The 23729-nt window shown below is 47.8% G+C and overlaps 1 protein-coding gene across 1 annotated transcript; it reads right to left on the bottom strand.

Annotated features, from left to right (window-relative positions):
• Window positions 1-22014: 22014 nt before the first annotated feature.
• Window positions 22015-23419, bottom strand: LOC123150202 (homeobox-leucine zipper protein HOX28). Its single transcript, XM_044570031.1, has 2 exons — window positions 22838-23419; window positions 22015-22726 (listed from the first exon to the last, which is right to left on the bottom strand). The coding sequence occupies exons 1-2, from the start codon at window positions 23177-23179 to the stop codon at window positions 22268-22270; spliced, it is 801 nt and encodes a 266-aa protein (XP_044425966.1). The 5' UTR covers window positions 23180-23419; the 3' UTR covers window positions 22015-22267.
• Between the last annotated feature and the right edge of the window lie 310 nt (window positions 23420-23729).

Below are 23729 nucleotides of genomic sequence, written 5' to 3'. Positions count from 1 at the left end.
ACAATATTATCGAGGACTATGGCGGAAGGGGGCACCGCACACGGCTAAGAATATGATCACGTGGAACAACTTGTGTGTCAAGGGGTGCCCCCTGCCCCCGTATATAAAGGATCAAGGGGAGGAGGCCGGCCGGCCACTATGGCGCGCCAAGGAGGAGTCCTCCTCCTAGTAGGAGTAGGACTCCTACTAGGAGGGGGGAAGAAGTGGGGAGGGAGAGGGAAAGGGGGGCGCCGCCCCCCTCTCCTAGTCCAATTCGGACCTGAGGGGAGGAGGCGCGCGGCCCACCTTTGGCCGCCCCTCTCTCTCTCCACTAAGGCCATATGGCCCATTACTTCTCCCGGGGGGGTTCCGGTAACCCTCCGGCTCTCCGGTTTTCTCCAAAATCACCCGGAACACTTTCGGTGTCTGGATATAGCCGTCAATATATCAATCTATATGTCTCGACCATTTCGAGACTCCTCGTCATGTCCGTGATCACATCCGGGACTCCGAACTAACTTCAGTACATCAAAACTCATAAACTCATAATATAACTGTCATCGAAACCTTAAGCGTGCGGACCCTACGGGTTCGAGAACAATGTAGACATGACCAAGACACGTCTCCGGTCAATAACCAATAGCGGAACCTGGATGCTCATATTGGCTCCTACATATTCTACGAAGATCTTTATCGGTCAGACCGCATAACAACATACGTTGTTCCCTTTGTCATCGGTATGTTACTTGCCCGAGATTCGATCGTCGGTATCTAAATACCTAGTTCAATCTCATTACCGGCAAGTCTCTTTACTCGTTCCGTAATACATCATCTCGCAACTCACTCATTAGTTGCAATGCTTGCAAGGCTTATCTGATGTGCATTACCGAGAGGGCCGAGAGATACCTCTCCGACAATCGGAGTGACAAATCCTAATCTCGAAATATGCCAACCCAACATGTACCTTTGGAGACACCTGTAGAGCACCTTTATAATCAACCATTTACGTTGTGACGTTTGGTAGCACATAAAGTGTTCCTTCGGCAAACGGGAGTTGCATAATCTCATAGTCATAGGAACATGTATAAGTCATGAAGAAAGCAATAGCAACATACTAAACAATCGGGTGCTAAGCTAATGGAATGGGTCATGTCAATCAGATCATTCACCTAATGATGTGATCCCGTTAATCAAATAACAACTCCTTGTTCATGGTTAGGAAACATAACCATCTTTGATTAACGAGCTAGTCAAGTAGAGGCATACTAGTGACACTTTGTTTGTCTATGTATTCACACATGTATTATGTTTCCGGTTAATACAATTCTAGCATGAATAGTAAACATTTATCATGATATAAGGAAATAAATAATAACTTTATTATTGCCTCTAGGGCATATTTCCTTCAGTCTCCCACTTGCACTAGAGTCAATAATCTAGATTACACAGTAATGATTCTAACACCCTTGGAGCCTTGGTGTTGATCATGTTTTGCTCGTGGAAGAGGCTTAGTCAACGGGTCTGCAACATTCAGATCCGTATGTATCTTGCAAATCTCTATGTCTCCCACCTCGACTAGATCCCGGATGGAATTGAAGCGTCTCTTGATGTGCTTGGTTCTCTTGTGAAATCTGGATTTCTTTGCCAAGGCAATTGCACCAGTATTGTCACAAAAGATTTTCATTGGACCCGATGCACTAGGTATGACACCTAGATCGGATATGAACTCCTTCATCCAGACTCCTTCATTTGCTGCTTCTGAAGCAGCTATGTACTCCGCTTCACATGTAGATCCCGCTACAACGCTTTGTTTAGAACTGCACCAACTGACAGCTCCACCGTTTAATGTAAACACGTATCCGGTTTGCGATTTAGAATCGTCCAGATCAGTGTCAAAGCTTGCATCAACGTAACCTTTTACGATGAGCTCTTTGTCACCTCCATATATGAGAAACATATCCTTAGTCCTTTTCAGGTATTTCAGGATGTTCTTGACCGCTGTCCAGTGATCCACTCCTGGATCACTTTGGTACCTCCCTGCTAGACTTATGGCAAAGCACACATCAGGTCTGGTACACAGCATTGCATACATGATAGAGCCTATGGCTGAAGCATAGGGAACATCTTTCATTTTCTCTCTATCTTCTGCAGTGGTCGGGCATTGAGTCTTACTCAATTTCACACCTTGTAACACAGGCAAGAACCCTTTCTTTGCTTGATCCATTTTGAACTTCTTCAAAACTTTGTCAAGGTATGTGCTTTGTGAAAGTCCAATTAAGCGTCTTGATCTATCTCTATAGATCTTAATGCCTAATATGTAAGCAACTTCATCGAGGTCTTTCATTGAAAAACTCTTATTCAAGTATCCCTTTATGCTATCCAGAAATTCTATATCATTTCCAATTAGTAATATGTCATCCACATATAATATCAGAAATGCTACAGAGCTCCCACTCACTTTCTTGTAAATACAGGCTTCTCCAAAAGTCTGTATAAAACCAAATGCTTTGATCACACTATCAAAGCATTTATTCCAACTCCGAGAGGCTTGCACCGGTCCATAAATGGATCGCTGGAGCTTGCACACTTTGTTAGCTCCCTTTGGATCGACAAAACCTTCTGGTTGCATCATATACAACTCTTCTTCCAGAAATCCATTTAGGAATGCAGTTTTGACATCCATCTGCCAAAGTTCATAATCATAAAATGCGGCAATTGCTAACATGATTCGGACAGACTTAAGCATCGCTACGGGTGAGAAGGTCTCATCGTAGTCAATCCCTTGAACTTGCCGAAAACCTTTTGCGACAAGTCGAGCTTTGTAGACAGTAATATTACCGTCAGCGTCAGTCTTCTTCTTGAAGATCCATTTATTCTCAATTGCTTGCCGATCATCGGGCAAGTCAACCAAAGTCCATACTTTGTTCTCATACATGGGTCCCATCTCATATTTCATGCCTTCAAGCCATTTTGCGGAATCTGGGCTCACCATCGCTTCTTCATAGTTCGTAGGTTCATCATGATCTAGTAGCATGACTTCCAGAACAGGATTATCGTACCACTCTGGCGCAGATCTCACTCTGGTTGATCTACGAGGTTCAATAGTATCTTGTTCTGAAGTTTCATGATCATCATCATTAGCTTCCTCACTAACTAGTGTAGGTGTCACAGAAACAGGTTTTTGTGATGTACTACTTTCCAATAAGGGAGTAGGTACAGTTACCTCATCAAGTTCTACTTTACTCCCACTCACTTCTTTCGAGAGAAACTCCTTCTCCAGAAAGTTTCCGAACTTAGCAACAAAAGTCTTGCCTTCGGATCTGTGATAGAAGGTGTATCCAATAGTCTCCTTTGGATATCCTATGAAGACACATTTCTCCGATTTGGGTTCGAGCTTATCAGGTTGAAGCTTTTTCACATAAGCATCGCAGCCCCAAAGTTTCAGAAACGACAACTTTGGTTTCTTGCTAAACCATAGTTCATAAGGCGTCGTCTCAACGGATTTTGATGGTGCCCTATTTAACGTGAATGCGGCCGTCTCCAAAGCATAACCCCAAAACGATAGCGGTAAATCAGGAAGAGACACCATAGATCGCACCATATCTAGTAAAGTATGATTACGACATTCGGACACACCATTACGCTGTGGTGTTCCGGATGGCGTGAGTTGCGAAACTATTCCACAATTTTTCAAATGTACACCAAACTCGTAACTCAAATATTCTCCTCCACGATCAGATCGTAGAAACTTTATTTTTCTTGTTACGATGATTTTCAACTTCACTCTGAAATTCTTTGAACTTTTCAAATGTTTCAGACTTATGTTTCATTAAGTAGATATACCCATATCTGCTTAAGTCATCTGTGAAGGTGAGAAAATAACGATATCCGCCACGAGCCTCAATATTCATCAGACCACATACATCTGTATGTATGATTTCCAACAAATCTGTTGCTCTCTCCATAGTACCGGAGAACGGTGTTTTAGTCATCTTGCCCATGAGGCACGGTTCGCAAGTACCAAGTGATTCATAATCAAGTGGTTCCAAAAGTCCATCAGTATGGAGTTTCTTCATGCGCTTTACACCAATATGACCTAAACGACAGTGCCACAAATAAGTTGCACTATCATTATCAACTCCGCATCTTTTGGCTTCAACACTATTGATATGTGTGTCACTACTATCGAGATTCAACAAAAATAGACCACTCTTTAAGGGTGCATGAACATAAAAGATATTACTCATATAAATAGAACAACCATTATTCTCAGATTTAAATGAATAACCGTCTCGCATCAAACAAGATCCAGATATAATGTTCATGCTTAATGCTGGCACCAAATAACAATTATTTAGGTCTAATATTAATCCCGAAGGTAGATGTAGAGGTAGCGTGCCGACTGCAATCACATTGATTTTGGAACCGTTTCCCACGCGCATCGTCACCTCGTCCTTAGCCAATCTTCGCTTAATCCATAGTCCCTGTTTCGAGTTGCAAATATTAGCAACAGAACCAGTATCAAATACCCAGGTGCTACTGTGAGCATTAGTAAGGTACACATCAATAACATGTATATCACATATACCTTTGTTCACCTTGCCATCCTTCTTATCCGCCAAATACTTGGGGCAGTTCCGCTTCCAGTGACTAGTCTGCTTGCAGTAGAAGCACTCAGTTTCAGGCTTAGGTCCAGGTTTGGGTTTCTTCTCTTGAGTAGCAACTTGCTTGCCGTTCTTTTTGAAGTTCCCCTTCTTCTTTCCTTTGCCCTTTTTCTTGAAACTAGTGGTCTTGTTGACCATCATACTTGATGCTCCTTCTTGATTTCTACCTCCGCAGCTTTCAGCATTGCGAAGAGCTCGGGAATAGTCTTATTCATCCCTTGCATATTATAGTTCATCACGAAGCTCTTGTAGCTTGGTGGCAGTGATTGGAGAATTCTGTCAATGACGCAATCATCTGGAAGATTAACTCCCAATTGAATCAAGTGATTATTATACCCAGACATTTTGAGTATATGCTCACTGACAGAACTGTTCTCCTCCATCTTGCAGCTATAGAACTTATTGGAGCCTTCATATGTCTCAATCCAGGCATTTGCTTGAAATATTAACTTCAACTCCTGGAACATCTCATATGCTCCATGACGTTCAAAACGTCGTTGAAGTCCCGATTCTAAGCCGTAAAGCATGGCACACTGAACTATCGAGTAGTCATCAGCTTTGCTCTGCCAGACGTTCATAACATCTGGTGTTGCTCCAGCAGCAGGCCTGGCACCTAGCGGTGCTTCCAGGACGTAATTCTTCTGTGCAGCAATGAGGATAATCCTCAAGTTACGGACCTAGTCCGTGTAATTGCTACCATCATCTTTCAACTTTGCTTTCTCAAGGAACGCATTAAAATTCAACGGAACAACAGCACGAGCCATCTATCTACAATCAAGCATAAACAAGCAAGATATTGTCAGGTACTAAGTTTCATGATAAATTTAGGTTCAATTAATTTACTTAAAGAACTCCCACTTAGATAGACATCCCTCTAATCCTCTAAGTGATTACGTGATCCAAATCAACTAAACCATGTCTGATCATCACGTGAGATGGAGTAGTTTCATTGGTGAACATCACTATGTTGATCATATCTACTATATGATTCACGCTCGACCTTTCGGTCTCCGTGTTCCGAGGCCATATCTGTATATGCTTGGCTCGTCAAGTATAACCTGAGTATTCCGCGTGTGCAACTGTTTTGCACCCGTTGTATTTGAACGTAGAGCCTATCACACCCGATCATCACGTGGTGTCCTAGCACGAAGAACTTTCGCAACGGTGCATACTCAGGGAGAACACTTCTTGATAATTAGTGAGAGATCATCTTATAATGCTACCGTCAATCAAAGCAAGATAAGATGCATAAAAGATAAACATCACATGCAATCAATATAAGTGATATGATATGGCCATCATCATCTTGTGCTTGTGATCTCCATCTTTGAAGCACCATCGTGATCACCATCGTCACCGGTGCGACACCTTGATCTCCATCGTAACATCGTTGTCGTCTCGCCAATATTATGCTTCCACGACTATCGCTACCGCTTAGTGATAAAGTAAAGCATTACAGCGCGATTGCATTGCATACAATAAAGCGACAACCATATGGTTCCTGCCAGTTGCCGATAACTCGGTTACAAAACATGATCATCTCATACAATAAAATTTAGCATCATGTCTTGACCATATCACATCACAACATGCCCTGCAAAAACAAGTTAGACGTCCTCTACTTTGTTTTTGCAAGTTTTACGTGGCTGCTACGGGCTTAAGCAAGAACCAATCTTACCTACGCATCAAAACCACAACGATAGTTTGTCAAGTTGGTGCTGTTTTAACCTTCGCAAGGACCGGGCGTAGCCACACTCGGTTCAACTAAAGTTGGAGAAACTGTCACCCGCAAGCCACCTATGTGCAAAGCACGTCGGGAGAACGGTCTCGCATAAGCGTACGCGTAATGTCAGTCCGGGCCGCTTCGTCCAACAATACTGCCGAACCAAAGTATGACATGCTGGTAAGCAGTATGACTTATATCGCCCACAACTTACTTGTGTTCTACTCGTGCATATAACATCAACATATAAAACCTAGGCTCTGATACCACTGTTGGGGAACGTAGTAATTTCAAAAATTCTCCTACGCACACGCAAGATCATGGTGATGCATAGCAACGAGAGGGGAGAGTGTGATCTACGTACCCTTGTAGATCGACAACGGAAGCGTTTGGTTGATGTAGTCGTACGTCTCCACGGCCCGACCGATCAAGCACCGAAACTACGGCACCTCCGAGTTCTAGCACACGTTCAGCTCGATAACGATCCCCGGACTCCGATCCAGCAAAGTGTCGGGGAAGAGTTCCGTCAGCACGATGGCGTGGTGACGATCTTTATGCACTATCGTCGCAGGGCTTCGCCTAAGCACCGCTACAATATTATCGAGGACTATGGTGAAGGGGGCACCGCACACGGCTAAGAATATGATCACGTGGATCAACTTGTGTGTCAAGGGGTGCCCCCTGCCCCCGTACATAAAGGATCAAGGGGAGGAGGCCGGACGGCCACTATGGCGCGCCAAGGAGGAGTCCTCCTCCTAGTAGGAGTAGGACTCCTACTAGGAGGGGGAAAGAAGTGGGGAGGGAGAGGGAAAGGGGGGGGGCGCCACCCCCCTCTCCTAGTCCAATTCGGACCAGGGGGGAGGAGGCACGCGGCCCACCTTTGGCTGCCCCTCTCTCTCTCCACTAAGGCCCATGTGGCCCATTACTTCTCCCGGGGGGGTTCCGGTAACCCTCCGGCTCTCCGGTTTTCTCCGAAATCACCCGGAACACTTCCGGTGTCCGAATATAGCCGTCCAATATATCAATCTTTATATCTCGACCATTTAGAGACTCCTCGTCGTGTCCATGATCACATCCGGGACTCCGAACTAACTTCGGTACATCAAAATTCATAAACTCATAATATAACTATCATCGAAACCTTAAGCGTGCGGACCCTACGGGTTCGAGCACAATGTAGACATGACCGAGACACGTCTCCGGTCAATAACCAATAGCGGAACCTGGATGCTCATATTGGCTCCTACATATTCTACGAAGATCTTTATCAGTCAGACCGCATAACAACATACGTTGTTCCCTTTGTCATCGGTATGTTACTTGCCCGAGATTCGATCGTCGGTATCTCAATACCTAGTTCAATCTCGTTACCGGCAAGTCTCTTTACTCGTTCCGTAATACATCATCTCGCAACTAACTCATTAGTTGCAATGCTTGCAAGGCTTATGTGATGTGCATTACCGAGAGGGCCCAGAGATACCTCTCCGACAATCGGAGTGACAAATCCTAATCTCGAAATATGCCAACCCAACATGTACCTTTGGAGACACCTGTAGAGCACCTTTATAATCACCCATTTATGTTGTGACGTTTGGTAGCACACAAAGTGTTCCTCCGGCAAACGGAAGTTGCATAATCTCATAGTCATAGGAACATGTATAAGTCATGAAGAAAGCAATAGCAACATACTAAACGATCGGGTGCTAAGCTAATGGAATGGGTCATGTCAATCAGATCATTCACCTAATGATGTGGTCCCGTTAATCAAATAACAACTCCTTGTTCATGGTTAGGAAACATAACCTTCTTTGATTAACGAGCTAGTCAAGTAGAGGCATACTAGTGACACTTTGTTTGTCTATGTATTCACACATGTATTATGTTTCCGGTTAATACAATTCTAGCATGAATAATAAACATTTATCATGATATAAGGAAATAAATAATAACTTTATTATTGCCTCTAGGGCATATTTCCTTCAGTAACCACCCTGGTTGTTCTGACTATTTTGACCATTATGTCCGCCCGGATTAACATTAAATCCTGAACCGGAACTTCCTCCACCATAACCCGGCCCGGACCCTGAGCCACCGCCAGATCCGTGATCATACCGGAAATTATTAGAATTTTTGAACTCCTGCATAATAAAGCAATCCTTCCAAAGGTGGTTTGCTGGCTCCTCCTTCGTCCCATGTCTTGGACAGGGCTGGCTTAGCAGATAGTTCAGGCGGTTTGGGTTGGGGGTTGGGCGCTCCACTACGATTTTTCGGCCTACCCTTGCGTCGCTGGCCATTGTCCTGTACGTTGGTATTAGCCACAAAATCCATGTTGCCATCTGCTTTACGCTTGCCTCCTCTGCCATTGCCTACCCAGTGATGCTGCTGACCTTTGGAGCTGCTGTTCTTCTTCCCCTTCCCTGTCTTGTCATCATCAGATTCGGGATCCTTGGTACTATCAGAATCAGCATATTTTACCGAAGCGGCCATGAGGGTCCCCATGTCGGTGCAATGACGTTTCATCCGTCCCAATTTCAACTTCAGAGGCCCAAACCGGTAGTTGCCTTCTAGGGTTAATATTGCGGTGTCAGTGTTGATGCGGTCTGAGGAGTGCAACACTTGTGAAACCCGGCGCACCCAATGAGTCGTTGACTCTCCTTCCTCCTGGACGCATGCAGCTAAGTCCACTATCGACATAGGCTGTTTACAGGTATCCTTGAAATTGTTGATAAACCGGACTCGTAATTGGGCCCATGAACTGATAGAATTAGCGGGCAAGCTTTTTAACCAAGTACGGGCCGTTCCTTCAAGCATCATGGTGAAGTATTTCGCACACGCCATGTCATCCACATCAAGCATCTCCATGGCCATCTCATAGCTCTCTACCCATGTCTCTGGTGGTTGATCCGCCGTATAATTTGGTACCTTGCGTGGGTCTTTGAAATCCTTGGGCAAGCGCACGTTGCGTAAAGCGGGGACGAGGCAAGGCATCCCCAAAGAACTAGAAGTAACACCAGGTTTGATCGAAATGGTTGGACGAACCGGCGTGAGCTGCCGAGCCTGATGTTGTGCGGTTACTCGGCCTCCCTACGCGCTCGGGCCCGGTTCACCACTTCCTGAGCGTCATCAGCACCACCCGTCGGGTTGTTACCACGGGGTGCTCCACGTCGTTCATTACTCGACACTGCTGGTTCATCAATATGTCTGCTATAGCTCCGGCTTGGACGGGGGGTCGAGTGGATTCAGTCGCGGCTGTAGGAGTACGCCTCCTGTTGGGCCAAAGCTGTCCTCAGAAGTTCCTTGACCCGTCGCGTCTCTACTGCTTGCGGCGAGTCACCTTCAACTGGAATGTCCTCCAGTCGTGCAGTAGCGGCAACAAGATTGTCCATTGGGTTGGAGTAGCGACCCAGAGGTGTTAAAGCATCCCGAGGTATAACGGTGTTTTGACGAGGCGGGTCCATCTGACGGGGCTGAATCGGTGCACCGGTCCCAGGGGCTTCTGCCCGGTTCCCCTCCAGCGGATTACTGGCTCTTGGTCCTGAAGTGTTGAAAAGGTCTCTGGCCTCGAAAACCGGAGGTAAGCGGGACCGGTGCTTCCTCCTCATGACTTCATGCGACGCGCTCTGATCCAACATAAGCTTGTAGGCATGTGCGTCTAAAGCGGCCCGCTCTGCGGCCATCCTAGTGTCCTCAGCCGCCAGATCCGTTTTGGCTTGGGTGATTTGTTCCTTTACCTTTGCAATCTCTGTGTTGTGAGCGTCCTGATCTGGCGGATTGACTTCTGCCATAAGCACAGCCAACGCATCAAATAGTTCTGATAGAACCTGAGCCGGTGGGCGCACAGGGCCTCCCGCCCCAGCAACCGTTGCCGCTGCTGAACCGGAGATCGTTGCCGCGGCTGTCGAAGAGTGAAGCGCTGCTTGTGTTCCGGTCATGAATATTCCAACCCGGTTAGGCAGATCAGAGGGGTCCGGAATACTGTCACCATCGGAACAGCTCTCAATCCGGCCATCTTGTAGCTGATAAAGAGATTCGGTTTCTCCGGTCGAAGATTCGTCACCGGAACGAACGGCAGTCGCCCCGCGAAGCTCCGATCCATCCTCATAACTCCCTCCATGGATCATTCCCACGAAGGCACGCTTCATGGCAGGTTTAACCCGGGTGGATCGCGTACGCTGAGCCGTCTCGACGAGGTCGGTGCAGATGTCCGGCTCAGGGCCCGGTTCACCGATCTTGCCAATGAAAACGTGAATGCTACCAAAGAGGATCCGGTACCCGTACTCAATAGAGCCGGCCTCGGGGCCCCAGCCTGCGTCGTTGATGTAGAGTTTGCCGTGACGACTCTTAGTCATCCGGCCTACAGCGTAGCCCTCGAGTCCTTCAAAGCGGCCCTCCAAGAACCGGAAACCATCATGCGATAGCCCCACGGTGGGCGCCAACTGTCGTGGTTTTGTCACGGCAGATGTCCTAGAGAAAGGACTTAGTCGTGGAGCCATCGCTACTGGTTAGCTTGAAGGGGTTAAAGCGGACACAAGGACGCAAGAGAGTTTATACTAGTTCGGCCCCTTCAATGAAGGTAAAAGCCTACGTCTAGTTGTGATGGAATTGATGGGTGTTTCGACGACTAGGGAGCAAATAATCTTCGCCTATGTCTCGAGTTGTTGTCTCTCTCCCCGAACCGCCGCCGGGTCGTCCCCTTATATACATGGGGACGCCCGTCGGTTTACAGAGTCCCGATACCGGCTCATAGATGCGTCCGGTTCGGTCTCCACTATCCCTAACTTTTAACACAAGTTACATACCGACGCCGGTTTATAGCTATAGGCCTTAAACCGATTATAGGCCTTTAGCCCTCATCTGCCCTCATGGGCTTTTATCACACTCAACTACTGATGAAGTTAACCCGGCTTGTCCTGTTCGGTTTACACCCAGTAGTAATATCCCCAACAGGACAGTAGTAGCAGTTTACGTATGGACCTTAGCTGGGCTACTCCCGTGAAGATTTCTGGACTAAAAGGCTTTCGCTTGTGAATTCCAAATTCCGATGGGTGCAGCCTCGATTTTTTAATGGGTTCACGAACACGATAATATAACCTACATACGTGTACGTGGCAGCAGAAAATCGTTGGGTTCACTTGAACCCAACGCCACAACGCTGGCTCCGCCCCTGAGTGGCCCGCGGCAATTGGCCGCTCGGGGTACGAACGGGTCAATTCGCCAACGACGTCGCGTCGGGATTCCTGGGGTGGCCGATTGTCCATGTCCCCCGGCAAAACTACAGCTGCGTGGCTAATTACAAATTGATTGGCATGTATTGTTCTTAGGCCAGCCGATAATCAAATTGATTGGTAGAGTAGTCTAATTGTGTTGACTGTATATGGCTTAGCAACCAGCTGTCCGGGTTTACGCATACATCCATGCCTGAATCCTGCGGTTTTGGTAGGGGTAGAGGATGGCGATAACAACCTGCCTCCGACTTGTTAACGTGATCATCGATGGGGCAAACGTACGTGCAGAGGACACAATATAAACACATTTGGTGGCATTAGTAAAAGAAAATAAGAAAAAATGACCCCAAATTCAAGCCAGAAGATCCTGAACTATATGATTGAGTTGTACAGTAGGTGCCCCCAATAACTAGCTAATTCGCTCTAACTCTAAGGAAAAAAGGACTAACTAATTCGATCATTTTCATAGCTAATTCGTTCTAGTCTAAGGAAAAGAGACGAACTAATTTGATCAAATATTTTGCGAAGAGTTTGATCATTTTCATTTAACAGATAGGGATAGAAAAACTATGTACTGCACAGGGTATGAACAAGAGGCGGCTGAGCCAACCAATGAATCTTCAGACTTCTTGACATGAAAATAATATTTTAGCGGTTCTGTTCATGGCAGTTCAGGCAAAGTTCATCGAAATGCTATATACAGCTGAAGTACTATGCCTCCTGAAACTGAACTGAGTGCGTCGATCGAGCCGGCTCGCGCTGGTTCGGCGGCTCATGGGCTCATGGCGACCGACCGAGCCGAGCGGGGTACTCACTCGTTTTTCTTTTTTTTTTGAGAATCAGCGGGGTACTCACTCGTGATCAGGGAGGAAAACAAAAGAAAGCAAAAGGCCCATGATGATTTCCAGCGCACACAAGAGAGAGAGCCCATAGTTCTCAAAAAAAAAACAAGAGAGAGAGCCCATGGGGCGGGTCCACCTGGCAAATTGACAAGGTGGAAAGTCAGGACAGGGATGGCCCACCGGGCCGGCCGTGCGCCTCGCTTTGCCGGCACTTTTCCTGACACCACCCACAACCTCCCCGCAGTCATCGGGGGCGCCAATCACTCCACGACTCCACTGCGGTACTACTTAAATTACCGCATGGAAAAGAAAAAGGGAAAAGAAATTGCACGGCCTGCTTTTCTGAAATATTAATGTGGTCAACTTCAAAATCTTGCCACTAAAAAGTCTGTAAACGTGCACAGCTAGTGATTGTCAGTGATGCCCGTAGATGCCTGCTAATTTGCAAAATTGGCAGTCATCTACGCAGCATTTAGCTCACCTTTTCTGATTTGTGTAGCATTAGAGCCATGTTAATTTCCGGCCTTTTTCAGTGGATGCCTTTTCCGCTCCATGAGTCCGATCAGCATGCAATCTGTCTGTCTGATCTCTCGGATCCAACTCACTCAATTACTCCTAGCCTCCTCCACCCACGTTGGAGGAATTATTGGATGGGCCATGCATGCCCTGCCTCCCAGCCCATAGTGGTTGCCCTTCTTTGTTCCTCCGCTCACTCACTGGTCTGCCTTGGAAACGTGGGACCTTGCAATTTTGGCCTCACGCACCAAATGATTGCATTAGATGAGTTGAGTTTGCTTAGCGCGTTCTATCACTATAAATTGTTTCTTTCTTGTACCAACACATGGCATTTTCTCCACTACTAGTATATTGATAAAGTTTAGGGATATATATGCTATGCTTGGACAGAAAATTGTGGATAAATTTGTGGAGCCTCACAGAACATCAGGTTCTGAAGAACGAACAACATTTTCCTTTTGCTTCTTTTTGACAGTGGGTTAAGTTGTTTATTGTACGAGAATGCATAGTTAAGCAAAGTGGTCTATAGACCCCGCAAAAAAGAAGAAGCAAAGTGGTCTATATATAGTACTAAGATTCGAGAATTTAATCATTAATTGGGACTTTTGTTCGTGCCTGGAAATTCTAGTCCCCCTGCAACTGGTTAGTTGCATGGCCGGTCAAGCTTTAACTTTAACTTTAACTCGACGCTTACTACAGCCGCAAAAAAAAACTCAAGTCTTACTAAAGCTAGCTGAAGCTAGTGCAAATGGACTTGAACATTCTTCTGCATACTAGTAGTACCATTGGGCTAGATATTACAAGGCAAACTGTATACTGTCAGCACACTTTGTAATACTTGCCCACCGGAAAAGGCTCTCATGCCCATTTTTTTTTTCAAGCAACTGATGTTTATCTTCTTTTTTTGCGGGTGACCGATGTTTATCTTTGCACAGGTACCATGAAAGCTCCTTTTAACCTTGACTTTTAATGAAGAAACTGTTGCATTGGGCGCTCAAAACTTGTGAAGTGATCTTGTAAAGGTTGCAGTCACAAAAACTGTACTATAAGTTTGCATCTGCATTAGCTTTTGGCCGTTTATTTCCATTATGCAGTGCAAATGGGGGGAACTGGTACGCATGGACGCAATGATAGGCCCCATGCTGTTTATGCATCTTGGCATGATAGTGAGGACATGTGCAATCTTGTACTGAAAGCTGCATCCTCAAAGAGCAAGAGCAAGAGCAGATGGGGTGTTTGAATAATGGTGTAGGGTGGCGATCAAGCCCCCTATATTGTTGTTGTCGGCTCAAGTGGGCGCTTCTTTTATCCTCAAATTATTACCTACTGCTGACCCTACTTACTATACCCGGCTTCATTGCATTGCATATGCTAGCTGAGTGAGCAGCACTCATGCACTTGGACTATTGTATTGATCACAAGTAGGTGATGATAGAGTGGCTAATCAATCAACAGCACCGTTCCACAAACTAACAAACGAGTACATATATGTTGTGTTAGTTGATTATTAGTATCACTGGGAAATGGTAGGTTGAGACCTGAGAGATTCTGTTAAACCGAAAGCACTGAGAATTTGTAATCATGCTTATTTGGAACCAGGGGGAATTAAAGAAAGTTATATACTTATATTAGTACTAGTAGTGAGGTAGAGTATCAGGTGCGTGTCAATAATTGGTTCCGTGATTCATTCAGCTGTCACCGTCTCCATCAGATCAGCGAGCTGAGAAAGGATGACAGGAGATTCATACATATCCCCAAGCGTCAATCTCCATCTTTTCTTAGCAAGTAATCCAATCCTCTTACAAGCTACCGCATCCTTTTTTTATTAAAAAAGGAGGATAACCCCGCCCTCTGCATCAGAATGATACATGCAACCATATATTATTAATAGTGCAAAATCCAGCGGCCGAAGACCATCAATCCAGAAAAAAGCGGAAAACAAACCCTGAGGCTGTATACCTCGCGACAGTAACTTCCCCAAATAGCCACTAACCCTATGATACAAGACACAACATAACTTAAAAAACACAACTCCTAGGCTACGCCTTCAAAAAAGAATCGACGCACGTGCGCTGATGACGGCGAGTCCACCACAAGATTGAACTCCATATTCTCATCCCAAAACCAAGCTTCAATCCACCACCTTCAGCAAGGACACGACACAGGCGCGTGGCGACATAGCTCGATCAAAGATCTTGTGTTTCCACTGGAGTGCATAAACTCGTCATTGAAGTCATTTGTACCATCCGCCCTTATCCATTTACCGACACCTCGATAGCCAGATACCTCTGGAGGAGACAACGGAAGACAAAGACATACCATGTCGCCTGCCTCCCGCTACTGTCCCACCACCTTCAATCCAACGACAACATGCTAAACATGACAACTCCGCCATAACCACCGTGCGTCACCTGTCGATAACTAGCATGACTTGACGTCTCCGTATAAGACGTCGTGCGCAACATCCGTCGGCAGCGCATCCACTGGTGGCTTCACCAGCCGACGACAGGCACCGCCCGACAACTCCGAAAGAGGCACATGTGTCACATGTCGAACCGCATCCAACTCGATCTGTTGATGGAAGGGGCGTCCCATACCGGCACCAGCCTCAGAAGGTCGTCACCTCCTCGAGATCCGGACTTCAAGTCGCTCAAACGACCCCGGCGTCCGCTGCCTTTGATGAAGAAGGGTCGCTACCCTTATTCCGGGTGCCGCAGGGAGCACCAACCATCGCACCAGCCGCTGTCATCGCCCATACAACGGCAACCGCCGCCGCGTTCCTGTGTCAAGCGTCGTCAACGCCGGAGTAAGGTCCAACCGCCGCGCGCGTCCTGCTACGAGCCCGTACACGTGATCCCAAGATCCGCCGCCACAAGGACCCGCCTCCTGGCCCGTCATCCCCGGTGGAGGGGACGCCGCCACCACCATGGTCGGGTCCGGGCCAGCCGTCGCCACCGCCAAGATCGAAGCCAGATACTATAATGTACATTATGTCACTTTTAATTCGAAACTGGAAATGCTCATCGCACAGAAGCATTTCTAGAGTAGTACTCCCCCCGTCCGCAAATCCTTGTCATCAAAATGAGTAAAAGGAGATGTATCTAGACGTATTTTAGTTGTAGATACATCATTTTTTATTCATATTGATGATAAGTATTTTTGAACGGAGGGAGTATTATTTATGCCCACAGCAAGGGGATGGTGTGATGTAGTACAACAGGTACGCAATGTTTTCTTCTTCATTTTAGCATCAGAAAACGGGTACTCCAGGTTATGTTGCTTTGGAGCAATAGTGTAGATGAATTCCACCAAATACTAATAGTGCTGGATCGGCAGTGCCAGTGCGTGCATTTGGGGAATAGCTGACATGGATCTATCCCTCACGTGCGGCCAATGATGGGGGCCGGGCGCGACCGCGAGGGCCCAGATGTACGAGGCTGGAGGGGACGGGCCATGTGCCGGCCTCGTGGAGGCGGGGGCGGTCGTGCGCATCGGTCGCCCTAATCATTCGCCCCACTTGTGCGGCTGGCTTTTGCCTCAAGCTTATGATTGATTATTATCGGTTGTGATGGATCCATGGACCATCACTGGACCGATCCATCCATCGGTTGTTCTTGTTCAGTTGGACGGACCGGACGGACAGACAGCCCGGGTGGGACGGTTGCCTCATCATTGGCTCCTACCACTGCCAAGGAAAAATCATTGGCTGTCGTTGGTTAATCATCTCTCTTTTCTGAGAAATGGTTAGTCATTTCGTACTAGTAAGCGAGGAAATCATATCACTATAAAAAGAAGAAAAATCGAGGAGGAGAGAAAATCGCACGGACAGGATACACCGGCCAGGCCCCTCTCTGGCCCAAGCTGGCAGACATACATGGTCGACATGGAGGAAATTAATTACACTACTACTACTCACTCGTTGGGCTAGTACATTGCGGAAGTGGCAAATATACATTGCCCGGTCCGTACCCACCTGGCCACGAAACGGGAATATCACGCACTGCATGCACTATCTACAGTACGCCGCTGCAGTGAGTGCCTTTATTTGGAAGAAGAATAAAAGTTGGTTGGCTCGGCTGGCATAATTGGAGGCCGGTGCGTGCGAACGTGTGAAATGTACGAGCCATGAACCAGCCAGTGGTAGGATTAATGGCAGCAGCTAGCAATGGGGCGAGCGAGCCAGTGGTAGCTAGGCCGGCATGCAACGTGACGCCCAGCTCGGCGTTGGTTAGCCAGCTTTCCGCTGCGACGGATGCATGGAGCCCCAGTCCTTCTGTCCAATTCCAATGACTCTGTCGTCGGTCCACCTTCGAGGCCGGGCTTTTCACTTTTGGTCGTGCTCGCAAAAAAAAAAAGAGAGAGAGCTCTCAAACATGCCGTCAGCGTGCCGCTAGCTGCTAGCCTGCTACCCACATTGATTTTGGTTTTGGCCGACATGGCCGTGCTGTCAAAGACACCGGCCGATCGGTCGATGGGCAACTGCTGAATTATTCATGGTGCACATGCATGGCTCGATCGATCTCTGGCTCTTCCCGGCCCTGCATGTGACCCATGGTGGCCGGTAATCATTTCTTCTCACGCGTCCCTCCCCGATCGGTCGAGTATTATTTCCAGTATACGTACGCGCGCTTGTCTATCTCAACAATTGCGTACGTGCAGCAGGGAGGGAGCGAGGAAGCTGCATCCACGGTCGTGATCGATGTGTTTTGTCCGTTTGGTTGCTGCTTTGCCTCGACCGATGCGCTGTGCTTCGCGGGCATGCGATGCAACATGGCGGAATGAGATGGGCCTGCACAGGCGTGCAAATATGCGCTCCAAATGATTGTTATCAGCTGATCGATCACTTTGTATAGTGGTTTGTCTGTCTGATAATGGGGTCAAAGTTTTGTACTATATGCAAATACAATCGTCTCCTGGGATCTTTTACTTCAGTGCTTCATTTTTGCCTCCATATATGCAGATACTACATGCAGTGCTTTATTTTCTAGATGCCCAGAAGAAGAAGGGAAATGCTAATCTCAGGGTAAACAACGAGTATTTGGACAAATCTTCCTCCTCCTAGACAACGGCCAGTTGCCACACCTATGTACATGAGTATTCCGTAGGCACGGCAGTCTAGGCAGACCATTGCAATCTCTAGCCCCGGTTAAACAAGGAAGCGCACGAAATCCGGGTCCGCTGGCTGACCGGCGACGTGCACTTGCGCATGTAATTATGGGCGATCGACTAGACCAGATTAGATTATGCGGCTAGCAGAGCAGGCGACCACGCGCGGATTATGCTAATGCCAGTGCCGTGCCCCCTTCCCTCGGTCGCCGCGCCCGCGCGAGAACACGACGAAGCCACCGGCGGCGAAGGGAAGGAGGAAGCTCGCAAGCTACACTGGAAGAGCAGGCGGGCACGCACGTACGCGCGCAGGGACTCGCGAGCATGTGGCAGCGTGGCGCGGAATCCCGAGGCGCGCGGCGGTGCGGTGCCAGCGCGGGCATGCATGTCGACCGCACGTGCAGCCCGGTCAGCGGCCGCCCACGCGAGCGAGCGAGAGAGCGAGCTTTGTCGACGATCCCGGCCGGCCGTCCGGTCAAACATTCCACCGGACAAAGCACACCCCCACTGGTGTTTCTATATTGCTCCTCCTCCGTGAACCATGATCGCGAGTCCTAGCTGGGCATCTCGTGGCTAGCTGCGCTTTCTGTGTCTTCCTTTCTCTCGCGTAAAGGAGTGTGCATGCCTTTGTTGTTTTCTTTTCTTTTAGTTTTTTCTTTTGTGCTTCCTAAATGTTACTCCTTTCGTTCCATAAATCTTGTCGTGGTTATGGAACGGAGAGATTAGATGCCTGGAATTTTCGCGCGCGTCATGCGATTCCGTCAAGGATAGAAGCGGGGCGACATGACGAGCGGTGGCAAGGAGTGTCGGCCCTGGCCAATGTTCCATGCCGAGCTAAGACCTTGTGAGAGAAGAGGATGACGCATCGACCTGTCACTTTCCAGGTAGAGGTAGGGAAGAGGGTTGACTGTTCAGGTTAGGGATGGCGAATGCCGATGACCGAGAACAGTTGGTCAAGGGGTTTGATGGGGGTGGCGGCAGTACAACCATGCGGGGAGGCGAGAGGGGAGCCAGGGACGTGGCAGCGAGGCGTGTGCAGCGGCGCGCTACAAATATCTTGACCTAAAAGAAATGTCCTTCGTTGATTTATAACGAACCGGCCTCCACGGATAACTTTGCTTTTGAACAAAGCGCATAAATAGGTGGCAAGGAGTGTCGGCCCTGGCCAGCGCTCCATGCTGAGCCAGGAGCTTGCCAGAGAAGAGGATGACGCAGCGACCTGTGACTTTCCAGGTAGAGGTAGGGAAGAGGGTTGACTGTGCAGGTTAGGGACGGGGAATGCCGATGACTGAGAACAGGAGGTCGATGGGTTGTGAGGGATGGGACTGAGAAGAGGAATTCCGATGACTGTTTAGGTGGCGGCAGTGGGAGGCAAGGGGAGCACCTCACAAATCTCTGACCTAAAAAAAAGTGTCATTTCTTGATTTATAACGAACCAGCCTCCACGGATATATACCTTTGCTTTTGAACAAAGTGCATAAAATGGATTAACCTTCAAACAACAACGATTACTTACTCTTATCATAGAACAGGTTCGTATTCTATATTTCTCACTTTTAACATTAAACTGAAGGCCCAGATAAAATGAGCGGCTAAGAAAAAAAGACCATATGTAAATAATGACGAACCATAAGATGTCGGTCAAGTGGACTGGAGAAGGCAATAATCCGGCCTGCAATTGTTGGGGGGTGCAAGGCTGCAGATAAACAGTGCACGCCTGATCATGGCCGTTAAATGGCGATCTAATGGTTTGAGATCGACTGACGCTGTTTTTCTTTGCGGTACCACATAAATAGGCAGTCCTTATTTCCTTACCCCAAGCTTTTTCTAGCCCTAGTGCCCTACAAGCTACTTCCTCAGTTTACAGGTAGGCGAACGATGTCACAAAACTTGCACGTCAACCACTCTAGCGACCACTAGCGGAAGAAATTAGTAGTATCAATCAAAATACCACTACTACTAGTAGTTTTGTAGCTAGGCGCCGTTGAATGACGCCCTTTAATCGTCGTTTTCCGGGCACTTTCGTCGTCGACGTCGCATGTGTGCGCTCGTGCGGTCGCGCCCCCGGCCGGCATCTGATTCGTCGGTCACGCTCGTGTGTGCGTGCGCTTCGGCCTGTCGTCGTGTGTTTTCTGATGGCCGCATTATCAATATCACGACCAATATAGTATCACTAAATTCATTCTAAAATATCTTTTATATTCTAGATGCGGGTATTGCCTTTTTTTGTTATTTACCCTATTTTACTTATGACAGAAATAAGAATTCAATTAATTTAAAATAGGGGAATTACAAGCTTTTTTTGCGAGAAACTTTTGATCTATTCATCTCCAATCACGGAAGTACAAGGAGCACCAGAAATAATTAAAATTAGATCTAGATTTAATAGACCACCTAACGACGACAACAAGCATTGAATCGAGCCGAAGACGCGCCGCCGTCATCGCCCTTGGCATGGTTTTTTTTTTACGACAAAGGGTGAACTTTATTGGCTCAAAATGGAACATCAGAAAGATATAAACACAATGAGTACACACCCGGCATCTACATAATTAATATGCACATGACCAACACCAACACACACGTACAAAAAAACATATCTTTAAATACCAAAGTCATATAAGGCCAAACTATGCATAGGCAAGTAAAAAAGGAAAATAAAACCTGAAGCGATAAGATCTGCAATATGCAAACTACAACAGTGACCACATCCGCACTAACCATTTTATAACACCACTCAGATGAGGAGGTTCTTCAACAAGCAAGCTAGGCACAAACTAAAGGTTGCTATTTTTTAATCATTGTCGGCACAATCATGTTAATCTCCGGTTATACTTGGCTTCTCCGGACATGTAAAGAAAACTCAAATCCCTTTGAAATAATTGTTTCCATATGAGAATTCCCCTGTACTCCTACAACTCTTTAAGACCACTCATCTCAACTGGTTCTAGTAAACCTACACCTTCAAACACCATATGAATCTGTAAATGGATTGCAAGAAAAAAATATCTATCTCGTCATCAAACTCTATAGAGGCGATTTTCCGAGCGTTCCTACCATGCCGCCACTTCTCCTATACTGATAGGCCATTCCCCTCCTCCATTTGTTCTGTCAGTGTGGGAGTGCAGGGAGATCATGATATATCCTATGTAGCTCTATTTTCCCCGCTTCCGGCTTTATAACTAGAGTTAGACGGTGACGATTTGTTTGGTGGCTACGCACCGATCAGACCGATTTCCTCGAGTCTCCCAATATCAACGGTGTCACCTACATGAATGTTAATTGCTTGTTGGCGTAGATCTTTGCCAGCCTCTGATGCCGGTGAGGTCAGGGTCCGCAACATTTGTCGGTGAGGGCGGCGACGGCTTTTCTTTGCAGTGTGGTCCTTTGGCGACCTCTACATCACGTTGGTTCGGTCTTGTGACACGCGTGAGAATTTTTTAGGCCAGGATATGCGGATCTTCCAGTTGCGACTCCGGAGGCCAATATAAAAGCTCAAACACATAGAAACGACAAGGTGAAATACCTGAACAACCAAAATGAGGAGACCATGCACCTAACATGTTACTCGGACTTGGAAAATTTGCCCGTAAGATAGGCAAGTGAAATGGTATACTAATAGCATAACTTCTTTTGCTAGATGGCCAAACTAAAGCAGAAGTCACCTTTAAGATGCAACTTGTCGGGCAGCTGAAATTGAGTAGATGATACTCCAGAAAAAACCAAGTCAAGTAATACTACACCAATTCCTGATCTACGCTGCAACATCTATGCAGGACAGGGTAGAAAATTAGAAAATCACTCAACATGTTGGTGATACATCTGACAAACCAAGCCAAGTAGTCAAGTAGTAATAATACACCGACCCTCGATCTACGCTGCCCACTGCAACAACTATGCAAGACAGGGAAGGAAATTGGAAATTTACTCAACATGTTGGTGTACTTTTACTCAACATGTTGGTATGCATTAGTTTCTCATGTTATTTCATAAACTTTTCACATGGATACATTCATCCCCGCAGGAACTCGTCGATTGACCGATCCTAGATTGTTAAAACTAATTAACTTGCATTTCCCTCAGAGACAGAGAAGAAAAAGGATTAAACTTTCTGCTACACTTGCTTAAATTTGTGAGTCGTGACAATGCCGCCATTTTTTTGTTAGCTTGCTTGGCATGCTCATCATGGCGGCGTCACAGAGATAGCTCGTTCTATCTGGCCGCCTTGACCACCTTCGCGAGCCCGGCAGAGCTGCCGTACGTTGCTCCGGTGTCTCGGAACCCGCAGAAGAACTGCCGGTGTTCGGGCATGGCCACCGGGGATGGCACTGGCATGCCGATGCCGGCATTGGAGGAGAAGCTGGGCACGGTGCAGGCCGAGGCGGAGGACGTGGACGCGACGCGCTTGCAGGAGAGGCACATGGTGAGGGTGGTGAGCGGCCCCGCCGAGGCGCCGTTATGCGCCGGCGGTGCGGCCTTGAGCGCCCTGAGCTCGGCCACCTCCTTCTCGAGGCGGCGGTTCTGCTCGGCGAGCTGCTCGCACCAGCGCTTCATGTACTCGCAGTCCACCTCCGTCTGCTTGAGCTTTGTCCGGGCGCGGCGGTTCTGGAACCACACCTCCACCTGCCGCGGCCGCAGCCCCAGGCTGTTGGCCAGCGCCAGCTTCTGCTTCTGTAAATGCAACGAAATCCATGTCATTTCCTTGCCCATCATCGATCTCTCCATGAATCATCCATGTGATGCGATCGACCGTGTAAGTGTGCAATGAAGCGAGACACGTACCGGAGTCAGGGTGTGGTGCGTCTTGAAGCACTCCTCGAGGACGGCGGCCTGGTCCTTGGACAGCCGGAGCTTCTTGCGCGCGTTGCCGCCGTCGTCGTCCTGGTCCTCGTCGCCGCTGCCGGCGGACCTCTCGGCACCACGCTTCAGCCCGCTGCCGCTGCCGCTCGAAGCCGGGCTACCGGGCGAGCACCTCCTCTCCTCCACCGCCGCCGCGGTCGGAGTCGGGCCCACTTCTTGGTCCGCCGCCACATTGCCGCCGGAGTACCAGAAGCTCGGCAGGGTGGGCTGGGAAACGAGCCCCAGGCCAAGGCTCAGGCCAAGATCCAGGCTCTGAGGCGCCATTTTCTTTAACAAACTACCGGTGCTCTGTGGGTGTCCGTGTAGCTAGGAAGGTCGAGAGGAAGGAGAGAGCTCGCCGGCGGTGGTGATGAGCAAATGATGCGCAGGCGCGCGGGTATAAATAGGGGGATCGGAGCTCTGGTTAGCCGGGGATGATGGGAGGGGGCGACAATGATGAGCTGGTGCGCGTGGGGTGGATCTCCTTTGGAGATCCTGTGGCGAGTTTCCATGGCGGCCCTTGACCCTTGACAAGGCACTGGGGATGCACTGCCGGAGTAATCAACTGCCTAAATCGCTGGCTGCTCCAGGTTCCCAGGTGAGATTGCATTACGTTAGGGTCATGTGAGCAAGGGAAATCGAGCGCCCGGTTCGTGTAAAATAATTAGGCTCATGATAGTACAATCAGTGTGCGTACAAGTGGGGATTAATAGTAACATAATCAGGATGCAAGCTGTTGCATCGTCGCATGATTGCAGCATTACCGTAGTTCTTCTGTAGGAGATCAAGGACGTGACTAAGCCTCTTTCCAGAGGTTCTGTCAGGAGATTAGCAG

The sequence above is a fragment of the Triticum aestivum genome, chromosome 7A (genome assembly GCF_018294505.1).
Source record: "Triticum aestivum cultivar Chinese Spring chromosome 7A, IWGSC CS RefSeq v2.1, whole genome shotgun sequence".
Classification (NCBI taxonomy): Eukaryota; Viridiplantae; Streptophyta; class Magnoliopsida; order Poales; family Poaceae; genus Triticum; species Triticum aestivum.
This window is presented reverse-complemented; position numbering and strand designations above follow the sequence as displayed.